The 23445-nt window shown below is 37.9% G+C and overlaps 1 protein-coding gene across 4 annotated transcripts in view; it reads right to left on the bottom strand.

Moving 5' to 3' along the window:
* Window positions 1-23445, bottom strand: part of RPS6KA6 (ribosomal protein S6 kinase A6) — a 164544-nt gene that overhangs the window by 123967 nt on the left and 17132 nt on the right. For 3 of the 4 annotated variants that reach the window (XM_022580820.2, XM_022580819.2, XM_089904322.1), the window contains exon 2: window positions 9686-9745. In XM_022580820.2, coding sequence (XP_022436528.1) covers window positions 9686-9745 — 60 coding nt within the window. Of the gene's footprint in view, window positions 1-9685; window positions 9746-17925; window positions 17977-23445 lie in introns of all 4 variants that reach the window. The other variant, XM_089904323.1, reaches the window with a different exon arrangement.

Raw genomic sequence — 23445 nt, 5'->3', positions numbered from 1 at the left:
TACTATTAAATGTAAACAAGATAGCTAGTGGGAAGCAGCTACATAGCACAGGGAGATCAGCTCAGTGCTTTGTGACCACCTAGAAGGCTGGGATAGGGAGGGTGGGAGGAAGATGCAAGAGGGAGGAGACATGGGGATATATGTATATGTACAGCTGATTCAGTTTGTTATAAAGCAGAAACTAATACACCATTGTAAAGCAATTATACTTCAATAAAGTTGTTAAAAAAAAGATATAGCCACTCTTTGCAACACACACACACACACACACACACACACAAACACACACACACAAAATTAAATATAAATGGGTCATAAGCTACCAAATATGATACCTATGCTTATTTTGACAATGTAAAAAATTAACTCATTTCAGTCATCTACTAATGAAAAATCATAATGTATTTTTTCTAACCTGGAGAGTGTTTGGAGAATTATGGGACCAAATGGTGAAATATGATATCAGGTAAGTTTTATCAGTGACCTATTACTGAATGCTTACCAAATGTGAAGGCTGTCTTCAGCCTTCAGGGAGATGGACAAATTCCTCATAACAAATCTAGACATATTTAAATTGTATTAACTATAATTCAGCTTTGCCAATCATATGCTATATATATGGAGTGTGGGAAGCATTTTATTTAATTTTGCTTGTTTTAATTGAGGAAATCAAATGACCATGAAAGTCTAAAGTGACAATAATTTCAATGGAGCAGGCTGGTTATCTAAAACACTCAATCACAAAGCAGCATCAGGCCAGGATAGGCAATACGTAAACTTCAAATTTAAAGAATACTGTTTCAAAGAATCTATGCATCATACAGCAGTCTCTACAATCGACCATTATGTAAAAAAATAAAAAAAAACAAAGCCACCCACAAAAAAACACACAGCTGCCAGCATCACATTGGAATAGGCAACCACAACAAAAAATAAATAAATAAATAAAAACAAATCCTATATATGAAAATATTAAAAAGGGGGAAGATAAATTTATATGGTTGAGAAACACTTAGGATTAGAAACCAAGATGGGGGAGTAAAAGAACGTGCTCTCACTCCGTCTTGTGAGAACACCAGAATCACAACTAGCTGCTGGACAATCATCAACACGAAGACACTGGAACTCAGCAAAAAAGATACCCCACATCCAAAGACAAAGGAGAAGCCAGAATGAGATGGTAGGAGGGGTGCAATCACAGTAAAATCAAGTCCCATAACTGGTGGGTTGGTGACTCACAGACTGGAGAACACTTATACCACAAAAGTCCACCCACTGGACTGAAGGATCTGAGCCCCGTGTCAGGCTTCCCAACCTGGAGGTCCAGCAACAGGAGGAGGATTTCGTAGAGAATCAGACTTTGAAGGCTACTGGGATTTGATTGCAGGACTTCAACAGGACTGGGGGAAACAGAGACTCCACTCTTGGAAGGCACACAGAAAGTAGTGTGTGCATCGGGACCCAGGGGAAGGAGCAGTGACCCCAGGGGACACTGAAACACACCAAACTGCTAGTGTTGGAGGGTCTCCTGCAGAGGTGGGGGATTGCTGTGGCTCACCGTGGGGACAAGGACACTGGCAGCAGAAGCTCTGGGAAATATTCCTTGGTGTGAGTCCTCCCAGAGTCAGCCATTCGCCCCACCAAAGAGCCCAGGGAGGCTCCAGTGTTGGGTTGCCTCAGGCCAAACAACCAACAGGGAGGGAACCCAGACCCACCCATCAGCAGTCAAGTAGATTCAAGGTTTACTGAGCTCTGCCCAGGAGAGCAACAGTCAGCTCTACCCACCACCAGTCCCTCCCATCAGGAAACTTGTACAAGGCTTTTAGATAGCCTCATCCACCAGAGGGCAGACAGCAGAAACAAGAACTACAATCCTGCAGCCTGTGGAAGAAAAACCACATTCACAGAAAGGTAGACAAGATGAAAAGGCAGAGGGCTAGGTACCAGATGAAGGAACAAGATAAAACTCCAGAAAAACAACTAAATGAAGTGGAGATAGGCAACCTTCCAGAAAATGAATTCAGAATAATGATAGTGAAGATGATCCAGGACCTCGGAAAAACAATGGAGGCAAAGATCGAGAAGATGCAAGAAATGTTTAACAAAGACCTAGAAGAATTAAAGAACAAACAAACAGAGATGAACAATACAATAACTGAAATGAAAACTACACTAGAAGGAAGCAATAGAAGAATTACTGAGACAGAAGAACAGATAAGTGACCTGGAAGACAGAATGGTGGAATTCACTGCTGTGGAACAGAATAAAGAGAAAAGAATGAAAAGAAATGAAGACAGCCTAAGAGACCTCTGCGACAAAATTAACCACAACAACATTCGCATTATAGTGGTCCCAGAAGGAGAAGAGAGAGAGAAAGGACCCAAGAAAATATGTGAATAGATTATAGTCAAAAACTTCCCTAACATGGGAAAGCAAATAGCCACCGAAGTCCAGGAAACGCAGAGAGTCCCATACAGGAGGAACCCAAGGAGAAACACACCGAGACACATAGTAATTAAATTGGCAAATATTAAAGACAAAGAAAACTTATGGAAAGCAGCAAGGGAAAAACAACAAAACTCATACAAGGTAACTCCCATAATGTTAGCAGCTGATTTCTCAGCACAAACTCTACAAGCCAGAGGGGAGTGGCATGATATACTTAAAGTGATGAAAGGGAAGAACCTACAACCAACATTACTCTACCTGGCAAGGATCTCATTCAGATTCGATGGAGAAATCAAAAGCTTTACACACAAGCAAAAGCTAAGAGAATTCAGCACCACCAAACCAGCTCTACAACAAATGCTAAAGGAACTTCTCTAAGTGGGAAACACAAGAAAAGAAAAGGACCTACAAAAACAAACCCACAACAAACAAGAAAATCGTCATAGGAACATACATATCGATAAGTACATTAAACATGAATGGATTAAATGCTCCAACCAAAAGACACAGGCTGGCTTAATGGATAGAAAAACAATAACCATCTATATGCTGTCTACAAGAGACCCACTTCAGACATAGGGACACATACAGACTAAAAGGGAGGGGATGGAAAAAGATATTCCATGCAAATGGAAATCAAAGGAAAGCTGACTAGCAATATTCATATAAGATAAAATAGACATTAAAATAAAGAATGTTACAAGAGACAAGGAAGGACACTACATAATGATCAAGCGATCAATTCAAGAAGAGGATGCAACAATTATAAATATATATGCACCCAACATAGGAGCACCTCAATACATAAGGCAACTGCAAACAGCTATAAAAGGGGATATTCACAGCAACACAATAATAGCAGGGGACTTTAACACCTCCCTTACACCAATGGACAGATCATCCAAAATGAAAATAAATACGGAAACAGAAGCTTTAAATGACACAATAGACGAGATAGATTTAATTGATATCTATAGGACATTCCATCCAAAAACAGCAGGTTACATTTTCTTCTCAAGTGCGCACAGAACATTCTCCAGGATAGATCACATCTTGGGTCACAAATCAAGCCTCAGTAAAGTTAAGAAAATTGAAATCATATCAAGCATCTTTTCTGACCACAACGCCATGAGATTAGAAATCAATTACAGAGAAAAAAAACATAACAAACACAAACATATGGAGGTTAAACAATATGTTACTAAATAACCAAGAGATCACTGAAGAAATCAAAGAGGAAATCAAAAGATACCTAGAGACAAATGACGATGAAAACACGACGATCCCAAACCTATGGGATGCAGCAAAAGCAGTTCTAAGAGGGAAGTTTATCACTATACAAGCCTACCTCAAGAAACAAGAAAAATCTCAAACAATCTAACCTTACACCTAAGAGAACTAGAGAAAGAAGAACAAACAAAACCCAAAGTTAGCAGAAAGAAAGAAATCACCTAGATCAGAGCAGAGATAAATGAAATGGAAACAAAGAAAACAATAGCAAAGATCAATAAACCTAAAAGCTTGTTCTTTGAGAAGATAAACCAAATTGATAAACCATTAGCCAGACTCATCACGAAAAAGAGGGAGAGGACTCAAATCAATAAAATTTGAAATGAAAAAGGAGGAGTTACAACAGACACCGCAGAAATACAAAGCATCCTAAGAGACTACTATAAGCAACTCTATGCCAATAAAATGGACAACCTGGAAGAAATAGACAAATACTTAGAAAGGTGTAACCTTCCAAGACTGAACCAGGAAGAAATAGAAAGTAGGAACAGACCAATCACAAGTAATGAAACTGAAACTGTGATTAAAAATCTTCCAACAAACAAAAGTCCAGGACCAGATGGCTTCACAGGTGAATTCTATCAAACATTTAGACAAGAGCTAACACCCATCCTTCTCAAACTCTTCCAAAAAATTGCAGAGTAAGGAACATTCCCATACTCGTTCTATGAGGTCACCATCACACTGATACCAAAACCAGACAAAGATACTACAAAAAAAGAAAATTACAGACCAATATCACTAATGAATATAGATGCAAAAATCCTCAACAAAATACTAGCAGACAGATTCCAACAACACATTAAAGGATCATATACCATGATCAAGTGGGATTCATCCCAGGGATGCAAGGATTCTTCAATATATGTAAATCAATCAGTGTGATAAACCATATTAACAAATTGAAGAACAAAAACCATATGATCATCTCAATAGATGCAGAAAAAGCTTTTGACAAAATTCAACACGCATTTATGATAAAAACTCTCCAGAAAGTGGCACAGAGGGAACCTAATTCAACATAATAAATGCTATATACAACAAACCCACAGCAAACATCATTCTCAATGGTGAAAAACTGAAATCATTTCCTCTAAGATTAGGAACAAGACAAGGATGTCCACTCTCACCATTATTATTCAACATAGTTTTGGAATTCCTAGCCATGGCAATGAGAGAAGAAAAAGAAATGAAAGGAACACAAATTGGAAAAGAAGAAGTAAAACTGTCACTGTTTGCACATGACATGATACTATGTATAGAGAATCCTAAAGATGCCACCAGAAAACTACTAGAGCTAATCAATTAATTTGGTAAAGTTGCAGGATACAAAATTAATGCACAGAAATTTCTTGCATTCCTATACATTAATGATGAAAAATCTGAAAGAGAAATTAAGGAAACACTTCTATTTATCATAGCAACAAAAATAATAAACTACCTTGGAATAAACCTACCTAGGGAGACAAAAGACCTGTATGCAGAAAACTATAAGACACTGATGAAAGAAATGAAAGATGATAGCAACAGATGGAGAGATATACCATGTTCTTGGATTGGAAGAATCAATATTTTGAAAATGACTATACTACCCAAAGCAATCTACAGATTCAATGCAATCCCTATCGAATTACCAATGGCATTTTTTATGGAACTAGGACAAAAAAATCTTAAAATTTGTATGGAGACACAGAAGACCCCAAATAGCTAAAACAGTCTTGAGGGAAAAAAACGGAGCTGGAGGAGTCAGACTCCCTGACTTCAGACTATACTACAAAGCTACAGTAATCAAGACAATATGGTACTGGCACAAAAACAGAAACACAGATCAATGGAAAAAGATAGAGAGCCCAGAGATAAACCCATGCACCTATGGTCAACTAATCTATGACAAAGGTGCCAAGGATATACAATGGAGAAAAGACAGTCTCTTCAATAAGTGGTGCTGGGAAAACTGGACAGCTACATGTAAAAGAATGAAATTAGAACAATCCCTAACACAATACACAAAAATAAACTCAAAATGGATTAGAGACCTAAATGTAAGACCAGACACTATAAAACTCTTAGAGGAAAACATAGGAAGAACACTCTCTGACATAAATCACAGCAAGATATTTTCTGATCCACCTCCTACAGTAATGAAAGTAAAAACAAAAATAAACAAATGGGACCTAATAGAACTTCAAAGCTTTTGCACAGAAAAGGAAACAATAAGATGAAAAGAGAACCCTCAGAATGGGAGAAAATATTTGCAAACAAATGAACGGACAAAAGATTAATCTCCAAAATATATAAACAGCTCATGCAGCTCGATATTAAAAAAACAAAAACCTAATCCAAAACTGGGCAGAAGACCTAAATAGATATTTTTCCAAAGAAGACATACAGATGGCCAAGAAGCACATGAAAAGCTGCTCAACATCACTAATTATTAGAGAAATGCAAATCAAAACTACAATAAGGTATCACCTCACACTGGTCAGAATGGCCACCATCAAAATCTACAAACAGTAAATGCTGGAGAGGGTGTGGAGAAAAGGGAACCCTCTTGCACTGTTGGTGGGAATGTAAATTGATACAGCCACTATGGAGAACAGTATGGAGGTTCCTTAAAAAACTAAAAATAGAATTACCATATGATCCAGCAATCCCACTACTGGGCATATACCCAGAGAAAACCATAATTCAAAAAGACACATACACCCTAATGTTCATTGCAGCACTATTTACAATAGCCAGGTCATGGAAGCAACCTAAATGCACATTGACAGATGAATGGATAAAGAAGATGTGGTACATATATACAATGGAATATTACACAGCCATAAAAAGGAACGAAATCGGGTGATTTGTTGAGAATTGGATGGATCTAAAGACTGTTATACAGAGTGAAGTAAGTAAGTGAAGAAAGAGAAAAACAAATATCGTAGATTAACACATATATGTGGAACCTAGAAAAATGGTACAGATGAACCAGTTTGCAGGGCAGAAATTGAGACACAGATGTAGAGAACAAACATATGGACACCAAAGGGGGGAAAGTGGCAGGGTTTGGGTGTGGGTGTGTGATGAATTGGGCGATTGGGATTGACATGTATACAGTGATGTGTATAAAATTGATGAGTAATAAGGACCTGCTGTATAAAAGAATAAAGTAAAATTCGAAAATTAAAAAAAAAATAACCCCAACGCTCACAATGACCCCAACTCCAGCCACACACTAAGCCCTGACACCTGGCACAGGGTGAGGTTTAACCCCAGTGGCAGACAAGCCCTAAATCTTAGTAGTCCCTGGACATTTGCTCAGGCCCTAAATTCTCCCATGAACCCAGTCCTTCATGTGGAAAATTAAACCTCTCTAGCCGTGCTACAGTTCCCAAACTTAGCCCTACTCTCCAAAACTTTCCCTACAAAAAACCCACTGGGTTTTCTAAAGATTCTTACTACTAGAATCTAGAGGCACAAGAAAACAGATGGACTAAACAGATGGGAAAGGCCCCCGAGTGGTCAGCTTGTTGATGCTGGAAGGTCCCTTAGAGAGCATCCCACCTCACTTCCTCATTTTACAGCCAGGCCCACAGAAGTTAATAAGTAACTTGCTCAAGGTCACACAGTAAGTCCACAGCAGAACCAGAATGGGAACCCAGGCCTCCTCTCAATCCAGTGCTCTCTCTGTCCTGCCTCCCTCAGAGAGAGTAGGGAGCATCACTCATCTGGTAAAACAGCTCCCAGAATTTCCTTTGGGAACCCACTTTTCCCCTGTTCTCTACCCAGGATTTTGGTCAAATCCAATCCACGCAGCACCAAGTATTCCCATGGCCCTGTGATCAGTTATGGGCTAGACTCAGGAGCCAGGTGAGGCAAGGCAAAATAATTAAAAAATAAAATAAAATTTATATGGTTAGTGTTTCTTATCACCCAGATCATTTAATTGACACAAAATGAATATGTGAACTCTCACACAGCAGAAATACATAATGTTTTAAGGACCAATAACTCAGGCCACAAATTAAATCAAATCCTTGGAAGTGATTCTAGGTTCCTTATTCTGCAAAACTTTAGATTCCCCTTTCTAGCCACTGAAGTTGACTGCCTAATGTAAATCACATTAACATCGAGCACTATATTTTTACTGTCTTTCCATTAAAACTGTACTTCTTGGCTCATTTTTTAAGATTAATTTTTATTGGAATATAGTTGATTTACAATGCTGTGTTAGTTTCTGCTGTACAGCAAAGTGAATCAGTTATACATATACATACATCGACTACTTTTTAGATTCTTTTCCCATATAGGTCATTACAGAGTATCGAGTAGAGTTCCCTGTGCTATACAGTAGGTTCTTATTAGTTATCTATTTTATATATAGTAGTGTGTATATGTCAATCACAATCTCCCAATTTATCCCTCCCCCCTTCCCCTTTGGTAACCATAAGTTTGTTTTCTACATCTGTGACTCTGTTTTGTAAATAAGTTCTTTTGTACCATCGTTTTTTTTATTAAAGTTAGAAAGGTAAATATTTAGCAATAACCCTATGCATATGTCTATGTGTTTACATTGGCTACACATGTACACATACATACATACACACACACATTTTTTTCCCTCCTGTGTTGGGGGGCATGGTATTTCCCTGTTAATTTATTAATACTGAAATGCACACTTCCCCATTGCCTTTGTATTTCCTTACACTCTATTGTTTATAAACTAACAACATAAATATTACTATGCCTTAGCGCATATGATCTGCAGATAAAGCTCTAGATGATTTTGATAGAAGTTTACATTTAATTACATTCAAAATTAACATAAAAGTTATTATGTAAATTACAAAAGCTAAAATGACAACATTTTACCTCCCATCTTGTTAATCAGAACTGAGATTATTGTTACAACATCAGTATCTGCAGAGAAAGTTGATTTTTACATAGGACATTTCAAAGGAGAGTCTTGGACAAACCCAATTTTAATCTCTCTGCTGGTTCCTATCTGAGAAAAATTCACTTTAACCGGTTTCAGGGGGAAAATAAAGACATGAAGGATGATTTTATCCACAACTAAATAAGAAAAGAACAGTGCTTGCCTTATTTTCCACTTCTTTGCATCTACACAATACACAACTGACCTAACATGAGGCACACTGGGTCATTAAGCCTTGATTCTGCTACTTATTAGTTTTATGGCCTAGTATAAATCATAATAACCTCTACAGGTCTCAGTAGACTTATCTATACAATGAAGGTATTATAGAATGCTATCTCTGAGGCTCCTTCCAGGTTTAAACAAAATCTACAATTCTATGAAAATATCTATAGAAATGATAATCAAAATAACAACATCGATGGGGATGTCTACTTTAGTCAGACCCTCCCTAAAATCTTAAGAACTCTCTTCTGTATAACTAGATCTTGTAAAATGAGAGACTAGGATTACAGGCCTTGCATAGAATGACCTAATAGCTAAGCAGTCTTTTAAACTAGTTAGAAATTTCCTGAAATAATTTACATGCAATCCTTTTTGAAAGCCAGGAAATAGATTTTTAAATGACCTCAGTTTATCCTTTTAGTTAAATGTTTTCTCGTTAGATCTCCTTTCTACCCTAAAGTTGAAGACAGTCTTATTTAATTCAGTGGATTCTATATTTAAATAATCCAGTTACTCATATACTGGTAATAAAAATTTCATCCATTACACTTAAAATGTGTAAATTTCATGGCATGCAAATTATGCCCCAATAAAGTTGTTAAAAAAAAACTTTATGGATAAGAATTTCTGGCAAGAAAATCTGGCCTGTATTTTGAACTGTTGCCGTTTTATTAATAATTGAATTTGCTTATTAACTTACCTAAATACATTTCTTTGATAGAAGATTTTCTCCTTTCATATTATTCTCTTTCCTTATAGTCTAAAAATGTAGCTTAATAAGTTAACATGGGTACTTACTTGGCAAGAATCTGCTTCTCCCTCTTCCATTGGCTCATCAACCATTTTAAGACCATTCACCTGAAAAATATTGTTCAAAAACTGAAGTTCAAGAGTAATAGAACAAGAGTAGTAACTAAGAAAAATATAACCCTAGGCACTGCCCTTCACAATTTAACAAGATCCACACTTACTGAAACACAAAAGGACAAAGGACACATAGAAGGTACTTAAAAAAGGAACATTATTAATATGATTTCCAGATTGTCTTTGAAAATCCTTGAATTTCAGAGCTGTGTATTTCATTTCATATTGTTTAGAGCTTTGCTATGGTGAATGAACATATACTGAACATATGACCTGTATACATTCACTAGGACTGTCCCAAACCAAATATATATGAGACAGGAAAAATACCACAGAGGAAATTTATTGTGAGAATATATTCAAAGCAAATTAGGATGGGAAGAATTTCATATAATTGCACTGTTGTGAATTCCTTTCCTTTCGATCAGTTCAATTAAAATTTGAGTTACTCTACAGAAGAAATAGTAAACTATAGGAGAAAAATATAAATGGCCATGGAAACAAAATTATTTCAAAATACAAAGCTTAGTGTATAATAATACTCTTCAAGCAATACTTCAGGAATGAGTAAGCATAGAGAACTTAGATCAAGGGTCTGCAGGCTGTAGCCCATGGGCCAAATCTGGCCCACTGTTTTTATAAATAATATTTTACTGGAACACAGACACATCCATTTGTTTCCATGTTATCTATGGCTGCTTTCTCACTTCAACAGCAGAGTTGAACAGGTGACAGAGAACCTATGCCTGCAAAGCCTAAAATATTTACTGTTTGGCCCTTTACAGAAAAAGTCTACCAACCACTGATCTAAAATGTTTGAAAATTAAGCAACAGCAAGATGGTCTATAAAATAAATTTTACCACTGTCTATTTATGAGTCCACAGAAAATTTTTTAAATATTAAAAAAGAAAGAGAGAAGAAAAAAGTAAATTAAATAGAGCTTCTGACGACAGCCAAGATGGAATAAGACTATCTCTCCTCTGATTATTAACTAAAAACTTTGGACAAAACACAAAAAGCAACTACCTGAGGACTCTGAAAACTAAATAATAGCAAGCAGATTAGGAAGGGAAATCAAAATTTGAATAGTAACTAGTACTCTGGTGAGTTTCTTGGGTTTATTTTTCACCTTTATCTCTTGATTTTGAACCAAGGAGACACTGAGTCATGGAACACCTGTATGAACAAAATTTCCAAGAGAAATCCCACTTTCTAAACAAAGGACCAGAAAAAGACACACTTTTGAGCTGGTGAGCATAATGAGAACCCTACGTTTTCTTTCTTTCCCACTTTTTTCCCCTTTTTTGACTGCCATTCCTGCTCCAAGGCAAGCCTCATTCATGAGAAAACCTCTCTCTCTGGTCAGAGGAACCAGAAAAAGAGGCTCATATAAGAAGAGTATGGGGGGTAATCCCTGTTGTTGTTTTTTTCACTCTCTCCTTCACTTCACCCCAACAGGCAGCCCCAACAGTGCAAAGCTATGTAACAGCATGAAAGGCTAAGACTATGCAAGAAATTCAAATTTCTGGTCAGAGGAAGAAGAATAAAAGGTCCATGTCAACTGGAGAATCCGTAGAGGAAATCATGGAGGAGATCAAATGGGAAAAGGATATTCCCTAATTCTGTGTATGAACAGACACAGTCCTGGCCTCAACAGCAAACTGCACATGTGTGGAATAGAACCAAAGAAGTCTAAAAAAGGCTTTGAAAATGGAACTGCAATATCAATCACTGCTCAAGTCTCAGACTAAACCACTGACTTAGCACAGGCACTAAGTGGCAAATGCAGGGTTCTGACCCAAACACTCTGAAAACATATTTAACATTGGAACCAACATCCAAAAGGGAGAGATAAAACTTGGGAGTCTGAACCTAACCACACAGACTGTCTGATGAAACAATCAAAATCAGCAGGTATCAATTCCAGGACAACTCCAATGTTGAAATAGCTAACAAGGACTTTAAGCAGCTATTATAACTATGCTCTTTTGGGTGAAAATAAATACACTTGAATGGGAAGATTAAAAGTTATAGACAGAGAAAAAGAAATTATAAAAAAACAAATGTAAATAACTTTAAAACTAAAAATTACAATGTATGAAATATTTTTAAAATGCTGGATGGGCTCAGTAAAAGAATGGAGATGGCAGAGGAAATCATAAATGAAGACAGATCAATAGAAATTAACCACTATGAAGAAGAGAATGAAAATTATTAAAAGCAAATGAACAGAGTCTTAGAGACATGTGGAACAATATCAGAAGATCTAAAATCTATATCATTAACATCACAGAAAAAATTAAATAAATAATGGCAATTCAATTCACATAAAATGTTAAGAGGAAAGTCTGTAGAGACAGAAGGTAAATCAGTGGTTCCTTAGGGCTGGGGGATGGGGAGATGGGGTGATAGCTAAAACTATAGTAAAAGCTTTCTATTTGATGTGACAAAGAAGTTCTAAAATTGACTGTGGTGATAGTTGTACATATTTGTGAACTGTATACTAAGTATACACAAGGTTGTCCATTTTAAATGCGTGAATTATGTGGTATGTGAATTATGCTTCAATAAAGCTATTTTTTTAAAAAAAGGCTGAGAATTTCCCAAATTTGGTGAAAACTATAAATTTACAGTTTTAAGAAGCTCAGTGAAACCCAAAAAGTATAAAATTAAAGAAAGCCACCTCAAGACATACCTGAATTAAACTACTCTAAATCAAAAGAAAAAAGGAAGAAATTTTGAAAGTAATGAGAGAAAAACACATTACACAGACATCAACTTAAATAACTGCAGACTTCTTATGAGAAATCATGGAGGTCAGAAACCAGTAAGAGAATATTTACCTGAGATAAATGGAAACTTATGTTAACATAAAAATCTCTATACATGAATGTGTATAGCAGCTTTGTTCATAACTTTTTTGGAAACATTCCAGATGTCCTTCAAAGTGGAGAAAGAATAGAATACTACTCAATAAAAAGGAAAAGACTATTGATACTTGTAACAACATGGATAAATTTTAAATGCATTGTGCTGACAAAGAATCCAAACCCAAAAGGCTAAATATTGTATGATTACATGTATATGACACTGAAAAATGCTATAGGGAAAGAATTCATATCACTGGTTTCCAGGGGAAGGGGAGACAGGAAGACGGAATACTATCCAGCAATGAAAAGGAATTATCTATTGATATATTCAACAACATGGGTGAATCTCAAATACATTATATAGTAAATGGGAAAAAACAGCCTCAAAAGGCTACGTACTGTATGATTCCATTTATAGGACATTCTTGAAAAGGTAAAACTATAAGGCATGGAGAATGGATTAGCAGTTGTCAGGTTAGGCCCAGGGGTAGGCACCAATGGGAATCACGGGGGGTGGCGGGGGGGAATGATGGGACTAATCTATACCTTGATTGTGGTGGTGGTTACACAACTCTACGTATTTGTCCAAGCTCAGAACCTTATGTGAAAAAGAGTGAATTTTACTGTAGGTAAATTTTAAAATTAACTTATTAAATAGTAATTTACCCTGCATTATTTACTTGGCTAGCATCTTTCTTCTAAAATCTCAACAAGAACCAAATAAATGATGGTTCATCACCAATTATGTCCTTATCTTACTTGACCTTGCTGTAGCATGTCACAGTTGACCAACCACTGTCTTCTATTTGTGTTTTTGTGATACCATACTTTAATTTTCTTTTACTCCAATTTCTTTGCTCTTTTCAGTATCCTTGAAACATTGTAGATCCTCAGGAAATGGACTTGGCTCACCTTCTCATCTCGCTCCTCATTCTTTCCCCAGATAGCTAATTTACTGACATGACTAACATTTACTCAGACACTACTCTTTTGAGATCCTGATCCATATAACGAACTGCCTATTTGACATTTCCACTTGCTCATCTCACATGTCTCAAAAATAACCAATACAAAAACAAATTAGTGATCTCCCCCCCACACACACATAAATCTGCTTTCCTCCAGGGTTCCCGATTTCAATAAACAGCACCACTATTTATCATCTTAACTCAAAAGCACATATAGACTATGGGGAATGAAAAAAAAATACGGTAATGAATTCATCACTAGCGTATAGGAAAAGGCACATTCAGCAAGAGAGTCCACAAACCAATATTAAGACAGAATACTGATAATTTCAGAATACTGAAATTTTACTACAAAATGGCTCTCAGGACTATCTGTAGAAAAAGGTAATACTGCTTTCCTCTGTTACCTCAGTTACTGGTTACTTCCAATTCATACCATCTTACGATTAATTTAGCATGAAGCATAAGAATATTCATTCCTATAAAGGACCTCAGTATTCAGTGATATTTACTATAAATTAAGTCATTTTTACCAGCATGAAAATAAAAACATTTTCAGAATTCTCTGGGACGATAAACCTTTATTTCAAAAATAAAATTTATAATTTGAAAAAACAAGCAGATAGGCTGTTTTCCCCAACTAAGTGCCAAATAGGGAAGAAAAAAATTCCTACATAAGATTCTGAAAAGCTTATCAACAATTATAAAGATAGTAATAATTTACTCAAATACTCAAACCCAAGTGAACACCCTCTCATATCAGAGCCTAGTGGAGAATTCTTTTAAATTATTTTCATCCTCTCAGAAAATAATTAAATAGATCACTTTAAAAGATTCTGGACAAATAGAAATACTAAACTGAGTCAAAGTACTCACCTGATCTCAGAAAATCATATAGGTCACCCCAAAACTATCATTTTCTTACTGCTAATGACAAAAGCAGCTCATCATGGAAAATTAAACTGAGAAAAAATATTTTCCCTTCAGATCCTTAGAATTGGAGGTGGTGTGGGAAATGAACACATAAGTGCACAGAGTTTTGTAAAAAGACTGCAATCTGGCCATGCTAACACTATTAAGCATACATCTGTTTCTCAGTGTCAGACTCAAGAAGCTCATGACTTGGTGTTGACAGGTATACTGAAGAAAGAAGTAGAGAGATAAACAAGCAAGGAAGAACAAGGTACAAGGTAAGCGAGAAGTATGGGTGATGTAAATCATTAACAAAACATACCTAGGACACCAGTATTCACAACAAATTTGATAGTATTATAAACTTTCAAGTAGTCTCCAGGATCCCCAAATTCCACCCAGTAGACAAAAGTCCTATATTTATATAGTACCTAATGTTAAAATTGTTTAAGAAGTTCACATATAAAGAAAATGTTCTCTCTCAAATAAGCTTCATGTTTACAGGTTAGTTGCTGAAAGATTCAGAAACAAGAGTTCTTCAATTATTTTCACTTCATTTAAATAGCTACAGCAAATCAGATCTAAATTTGGAGGTGGGTCCACATCTGCCTAAAACAAAGGTCTTTGTCTGTATATAGGCATACTTCAGAAATATTGCAGGTTCAGTTCCAGACCACCACAATAAAGAGATTATTGCAATAAGGCAAGTCACACAAATGTTTTGGTTTCCCAATGCATATAAAAGTTATGTTTACACTATATTGTAGTCTATTAAGTGTACAATAGCATTGTGTCTTAAAAAACAATGTACATACCTTAATTTAAAAATAGTTTATTGCTAAAAACTTCTAACCATCATCTGAGCCTTCAGTGAATTGTAGCAGTAACATCAAAGATCACTGATCACAGATCTTGGCTGCCGACATGCCATCCAGACTAAGGGAGACCCAAACACTTAAGGGCCATGTGAGCCATAGCCATGACTGCATTGGCAAACACGAGAAGTATCCAGGAGGCCAGGGTAATGCTGGTGGCATGCATCAACACAGGATCAACTTTTACAAATATCATCCAGGTTACTTTGGGAAAGTTGGTATGAGTTGTGAAAAGAACTATGTCAGGAATGAATGACATGTGACCTGAGGACCTCCATGTTTGCTATTCATGCTGGACTTTTGCTGAACGCTCTAACTTAAAACTGCTGAATAGTTCCTGTGTTGCTAAAAGCAAAGAATAATGCTGAGAACTGGATTTGTTCTGGACTAAAGAAAACAAACCTTTCCCTAGTAATGAATGAGATACATTTCAAAACCCAATTGCATGTAAAGAACAATTTTACCCTCCAATCCAAATTCTTGGTAAACAACCTATGAAAGCCTATGTTAACTGCCCTCTTTTTCCTGTTAAAAAACCTGTTATTTTCTTCCAGTGGGACACTATTCTGGGTTCCTCCAGAATCTGTGATCCCCGAATTGCAATTCTAAGACCCCAAATAAACTGTCTTTCTGCCTCTTTACAGTTCATGGTCCTTTTGGTTGACATTTTTGGTGTCAGAATTGGGATCCAAAGCAGTCTTCCTCCCATCTCCAAAGCCGCCGTGGATTCGAGCAAGATACTTGCATGAGCCCCTTGTGCTCTGTCGCCTCCCCAGTGGCGTTGGGTCTGGGTAATAAGTCCTCTCAGTCCCAAACCCCCCTCCTAGGTTGAGAGTCAGGCCCATATTGTGGGTGTCTTTTGTTTGGTCAATTGCTTAAGGGCTTGCTCCCTTTTGGTGAGTGCACTATAATGGGATGTTCATAGTCTAAGACTGTTTTGGGGGAGGATTCTTGCCCATCTGGGACTCCAGCTGGGTACCTGTACAAAAATTATGGTGCTGCCTCTTGTGCTTAGCTAGATGAATGGTAATGGTATACCAGAGATAACATCTGGCTACAATAGGGAACTTCTGAAATTTCAAAATTGGTCTTTTTATGTGCACAATTAGAAGCTAAAGGGTTTAAAACTAAACAAATAGAATGGGAAGCCTATTTCAATTAGTACATTGAAGCCTCCCAGTGAGCTCATGAAACCCAAAAGGTTTGCAAATCTAAAACTGCTTCACTTCAGGATACTGTTTCCAAACTCACTGCTGCAAATAAAGATCTATGCTCTCATCTAAATACTCCAGAAAAGGCTCAAGGGCCCTCTTCCTCCCCTCTTTCTCCTTTGGCTCCTACGTATCCTAAACTTGCTGAGCTGCCATTCTATCTTTCTGTTTCTCCTATTCCTCCTCCAAAATCTTTACCCCCACCTCCTAGCCCTCCAATAAAAACCTTTCCCTTTGTCACTACTTTGAACACTGATGGCATTTGCCATCTGGTAGACTACAGGCCTTCATCCCCTGCAGAATTACGGGTCATAGCCAAGGAATTTCCCAAGGTCACTGAGGATCCCCTCCGCTTTGAAGAAGAATTTAACCTTGTGATATAAACCTATGATCCAGGCTTCTCTGACTTGTATCAACTAAAAAGAATCTTAGTTGGAGAAAATCAAGCCAGACACTGCAAACTACTGCCAGCTGGCTTCACCCTTTAGATGATATCCACAGAAAGGACATCAGTGTGATGGCACCAGCTTCTCAGGTGGCTCAAGCCCTTCATGAAGCAATTCCTTAGGCTTTTCCGCGCCCCACTGACTGGGGAAAATTCAGTCTACTACACAAAGACCTGATAAAACTGTCCATGATTATCATTCATACCTAAAATTAGTATTCTGGGAAAACTCCAGACTACATGCTGGGGTAAACAATATTCAACCCTCTTTAATTCAATCTTTGTTGGGGACTAGATGAGGAACTTGGACTGCTGATGAAATGGGTACAATCAAATTGGGAAACAGTGGTCTCTCCTGATCTAGTCAATTTGGCTAATCAGCTATCTAACAATCAAATGTACAAAAAAATGTAAGACTACAAAAATCATGAATTTGCAACTGCATCAACTGGCTGCTGCTGCTCAGTGGCCACCTCAATGGAAAGACCAGAGTTCCCATAAGGGCCCCTTCCAGGAGCCAAGTGCCCACCACTATTGTAAGTAGACTGGCCACTGGAAGAATTGCCTAAAGTTAAAAAGAAGGTCCTATTAGCAGGCCGAGACCACTTGCTCTGACTTTTTTCATGAACTTTCTGAGAAATTTGAGAAGTGCCTCCTTTTTGTACACTCATGAATAGAGATGCTCTGAGGAAAGTGTCGGGGTCTTTCCAGTACTCCCATTGGGAGAACTGGACCTTTTTATAGGAGCCACGGCTATTATTGTTCTTATGGACACAGGAGCAACTTTGTCTTGAACCCCACCAGCCTCAAGGCCCCCCTTCTTCAGAGTACAGAAAAAGTACAAATGGTGGCCCCCTTGTCTTTCAAGATAAGCTCTCTTTAGGGAACTCACCAGTTCCTTCTTGCTCCTTCTGCTCATGTACACCTTTTGGGCTGAGACCTCCTGGAAAAATTACAACGTAATATTTCCTCTTCCCCAAAAGGGGAAATACACTTACAAATCCTTGACTCCTCAAGATCTACTTCTAACTCTAGTCCTAATATTGAGATCCCCTCCTTGCTCCTGTCTTGTCAACTCCCAATCACAAGGATTTGCTAAATTCTGTTCTTCCTATCTATGGCCCACCTCTTTAAATAACATAGGATGCATTCATTCAGCACCACCAATTAAGATCCAGGTAGACCCTAATAAAACTTTGCCTCACCTCAGATGATACCCTCTCAGGCTTGAGGTCCTGGAAGGAATTTATCTCAATGTAGAGGCACACCTCCAGAAGGGCCTAATGAGCCCATACCCCAGTACCTGCAACACACCAATTCTTCCCGTATGCAAGCCTCATGGTCAAGGCTGGCATTTTGTTCAAGATCTTCAAGCTATAAACAATACAGTCATACCGTGTCACCCTGTGGTCCCCAACCCTCATACCATTCTCAAGTTAATCCCTCTAAACACACAGTTTTTTACAGTCAGAGATTTATGTAGTGCTTTCTTCAGCATTCCTTTCCACCCAGATAGTCAGTACCTGTTTGCCTTTATGTGGGAAGGACATCAATTTACTTGGACCGTTATGCCTCAGAGCTACACAGACAGCCCTACTTATTTTTCACAGATCTTGAGACAAGACTTGGCCAATTTATATTTTTCCCAAGGCTCTACTTTACTCCAATATGGTGATGATCTTTTGTTATGCTCCCCCCATTGAGAAAGCAAGCCTCAAGAATAGCCTACAGCTCCTCACTCAGCTAGCACATAAAAAACATAACGTCTCAAGGGCTAAGTTCCAATTTGTTCGAGATATAAACAAAGAAGAGCAAAGAGTGTTTCTGCTCACCACCCAGTTCTACAAGGATTAAGTCACAACCCACTGCAGTCACTGACCAACAGCACGGTCTGAGAGGAAATTAAGACAATAACAGGATGCTCTGTGCTTTGGACAAGCACGCCCCTTAAATAGTTAGATATATATCTCAGGAAGAATTTTAATGAACCCAGATTCTTGCATCTTCCCATACATAGAAAAGCACTGAAATCATAACTTGAGATATCTGTTCTTCGTGACTAGCAGTAATCTTTTAGGAAGATGCATTATGCTTGCCTGCACATATTCTCCAGCTAAAAAATCATATATATACTGGCTTCTCCCCTACCTCCGTGGAGCAGTTCCCTCAGAGCTATGGAGAGGCTGTCTCCTGGGCATATAAAAAGGTGTTCATTAAGGTCCTTGAATAAAACTTCAACTCACAACTCTTATGTTATGTGTTTTTCTTTAAGTCAACAAAACCAAGGTAGGATGCCTGAGTCATTTGTTTACCCCTCAAAGGCTAATGCTGGATACTACATACATCCAAGGCATATCACAGTTTCCCCTTCCTGTCACCAAATGCCAGTTGAGAGGCTTTTCTGGGCTAGCAGGCTATTATAGGAGTTGGGTCCCCAATTTCTCCTTTTATGCAAAACCCTTTTATTCCCTTTTAAAGGACAAGAGACACAATCCTCTTGTTTAGAATCGTGAGGCTGAGTCAGCTTTTAAAACTTTAAAAACTCAGTTGGCCACAGCCCCTGCTTTAGGAAATCCTAATTATTCTCTTCCCTTTATACTATGAAGTTAATGGAAATACCCTTGGAGTGCTCGTTCAGCTGCACGGAGACAAAAGCATGCCTATCGGCTATCATAGCCAACAGTTGGAACCCTGAACTCAAGGACTTCCACCTTGCCTTTGAGCAACAGCAGCCACTGCTGCTCTTCTGCAGACTACAGAACAGACAGTTATAGGGTCTTCTTTACAAGTGTTTGTCTCTCACTCTGTTGAGATACTCAGGAACTCACACTATACACAACACAATCTGCTAGCTGACTTACATCTTATGAAATCTTATTGCTTTCCTCTCCAAATGTCACTTTGTCTCACTGTAACTCCCTAAATACTGCTATTCTCTTACCATCACCAAGAGATGAGACCCCACATGACTGCATAACCACAACTGATCTTTTGACTAGTCCACATCCAGATTTACAAGAAACACCTTTAGACAACTCCGATGCTTCTTAGTTTTCCGATGACCCCTACTTACGAAATGATGATGGGCATCTGAAAACTGGGTATGCTATCACTATTCCCTTCACTTTAATAGAATCCAATGCTTGGCCCTTTACTTCTTCAGCCCAACAAGCTGAACTATAAGCACTCACTCATGCCTGCACTCTGGGCTCTGGCAAACACACTAACATTTACACAGATAGCAGGTATGCTTTTGGAGTAGCTCATGACTTTGGAATGCTTTGGAAACACAGAGGTCTCCTGACCTCAGGGGGGAATGAAATTTAAAGTGGCCCCTTTATTAAGGCCTTACAGGATGCAATCTTGCTCACAACAACTGACAATAATAATGGTCCTAGCATGTCCCAAAGACAACACTGAGGAAGGAAAGGGGACTAATGAGCAGATAGAGCCACTAAGGTGGCAGCATTACAAGATTCAGGCTCCATAAAGGAACCTCCTCCTGTTGGTCATTCTATTTACACCGTGTTACCTACTACTTGGAAGGACACCAAGATTGAAAGGGTATTATCAGAGATGGGCAATTGCATGCTACAGCTAAGGAAGAGGTGAGTTTCTGAAGGATGCACATTTGATCAACATACTGGGCTTTGGTATGGGCCAAATGGTTGCCCTGCTCTTTCTGAAGTCACTCAAGAAACCATGTTAAGATTAACATATGAAATGACTCATTGGGGAACTGATAAAATGAAAGCCTGGGGAAAACAATACTTTTTGAAACCTTTTCCCACAGTAGCAACCAAAATATGTCAGAGGTGTCAGATCTGTCCTAAGTAAAACCTACTCATACTTCTCAAGGCCACTTTCCTTTGCCTCCTGGTTCCTTTGCTGTCTGGCAACTGGATTCTATCCAGCTGCCTCACTCTCAAGGATACAGATATGTTCTGGTGATGGTCTGCATGTATTCCCATTGGTTAGAAGCATTTCCTTACAAACGAGCAAATGCCCTTGCAGTAGACAAAATACTGTTGGAAAGGACTATTCCTACTTGGGGAATGCCCTTGGAATTACATAAAGATAAAGGTATCCACTTCACTGGACAAATTCTAAATGCTGTTTGTGATCTGGCCTGTATTACATTTCCACTGTGCCTATCATCTTCAATCTTCTGGTCTAGTAGAAAGACCAATGGCATAATCAAAACTCAATTGGCAAAACTCTCTAAGGCCTTCAGCCTTTGTTGGCTTAAATTGCTACCCATAGTTCTATTAAACTGAAGATCTATACCCTTTGGAAAACAGAAACTGTCACCATTTGAAATAATCACTGGAAGGCCCATGATTCATGACTCAGGACTGTATGAGCCACTTCTAGTCGAGGGAGACCTTTTACATTATTGTTAAAGTCTCATTACAGCTCTAAAGAAAAATGAGCACCTGGTTGAAAAATCTTTTCACACTGTGCTCCCAGGGGACAAAGGTATAGACCACCACAATTTACAACCAGGGGACTATGTTTATTGGAAAAGACATCTTTTAAAGGACTCCTTACAGCCCAGATGGAAGGGACCCTATCATAATACTTTTAACCAACCCCTATGCTGCTAAACTTAAAAGCACTGATTCTTGGATTCATTTTTCACATTTTAAAAAGGTGTTTCCACCTGAGTGGGCCTCTGAAACAGTTGGAGACCTAAAGCTGAAATTGACCCAGAAGTGAAACAGATGACACCTGATATAGATGGCTCTTCCAAGACTCTGGACCAGGCCAGTACTCTCCATGATCCCCAGAAATGAAATTTCTCTCATTACCCTTGTTTTAATTGTGGTCACCATAGAGTTGTGATATCTCCTTCATTATGTAATATCTGGTGATGCATCAACCTACCACTCTCCTTATACTCCTTATATTAGACACATTTTCAAAGAGTGAAAATTTTCATGAATGGGTTTACACCTAGAATGACAGTTCAGAAAAAGTGACCCTGGCCCTTTGGTCCCCTAATTTTGAAGGACTGGAGAACTGAACTTTTGGGACTCTTCCTTGTGGCTACAGGTTTCTTAATGCTCTGTGCCCTACTACATACAGTGGGCATCCTCTGTTGGTGGTAATTCTATGAAAACCATAGATCTTGCTTTAACTCTGCTGGGAATAAGCCTCTGGCCCCAATTCTTGGCCATCTGATTAATCTGTTCAGCTTGGGATTCTTTCAATAACCAAGGCCAATGAGGCACCCTTACTCCCCTTTATATTAAAATGGCTGACTTTTCTTGGGATAGTTCTTTCACTAGAGTTATGTTGTTATAATGTCTCTCTTAATATCCATACAGACCCCTTACGCCTGGGAAAATAATCCCTTAGTCCACATTTCCCAAAGTCTAGCCACTGCAGGAAATCAAACAGACTGTTGGATATATCATCAGTGCCCCAGACTACTCACTGAGTACTGAGATCCCCTTACCTTAGCTACCTCCAATCTTACTGCTATCCCCCCACCATGTCTTGTTTAGAATTCATCTATTCTCCTAGCATATTGTGTCCATCTACTCAAATCCACAGTTCCCTTTCCCTGTTTGGTCAACAGAACTAGACCAAATGCCCAACAGTTCCTTAGGAACATTTGTTCCAAGAGAATCCTGAGGTTACCTGGAAACATCAGATCCAGCTTCCAAACACCCACATTTACCTCACTGTGCAACAACAAAACATATTATCATGATAACCCCCATTTTGTTTTCAGGATTAATATAATGTTCTTAAAGCAGCTGGCACAGTGTCTGACATGTGCTAAATAAACACCTGATGTGTGAATGTTTTCTTGCCAAAAAGAAAATACAGGAAAAAAGTATATGAAACATTTTAGTTAATAATTCACCAAAGGTGCATAATGCTACCTGTGTGCAAAATAATATATCTGTGAGTCAAAACTTACTGCTACATCATCATATGCTACTGATTTAACAGATTTAGTTTTGACATTCTATCGTGGGAACATTACTCTTAAATAATGATAGAATCATTTTTGAAAACAATCTTCCAAATCAACCCATAAAGGTACATACATTCATGCATAGATGCCTTACTTTAAGAATCACAAATTGGAGAGAAGTGAAAAGTATCTTTGCATATTTTTACTATAACACATTTTATCAATTTCACTAACAGTCTTTTAGTTGGGCATTTCCAAAAATAAGTCTTTTTGTTTTGCTTTCCACATAGAAGGTTTAATTTGTATCCTGAGTTTTAAACTACTAAATATTTTCAAAGGTTTATTAATAGTTATGGCCATTTCCCCAGTAGACTTTTTATATTTTTAATATTTTAGATTGAATTCTACAGTCAACAGACTACTTATAGATAATTTGATAGCACCTGCAATGTTCATTAAAATGATTTGCTTTGATCTTATGGT

The sequence above is a fragment of the Delphinapterus leucas genome, chromosome X (assembly GCF_059928025.1).
Source record: "Delphinapterus leucas isolate spDelLeu-1000000601 "Yukka" chromosome X, BTC_Dleu_Yukka2, whole genome shotgun sequence".
Classification (NCBI taxonomy): Eukaryota; Metazoa; Chordata; class Mammalia; order Artiodactyla; family Monodontidae; genus Delphinapterus; species Delphinapterus leucas.
The sequence above is the reverse complement of the archived record's forward strand: the minus strand, read 5'-3'. Positions and strand labels throughout refer to the sequence as shown.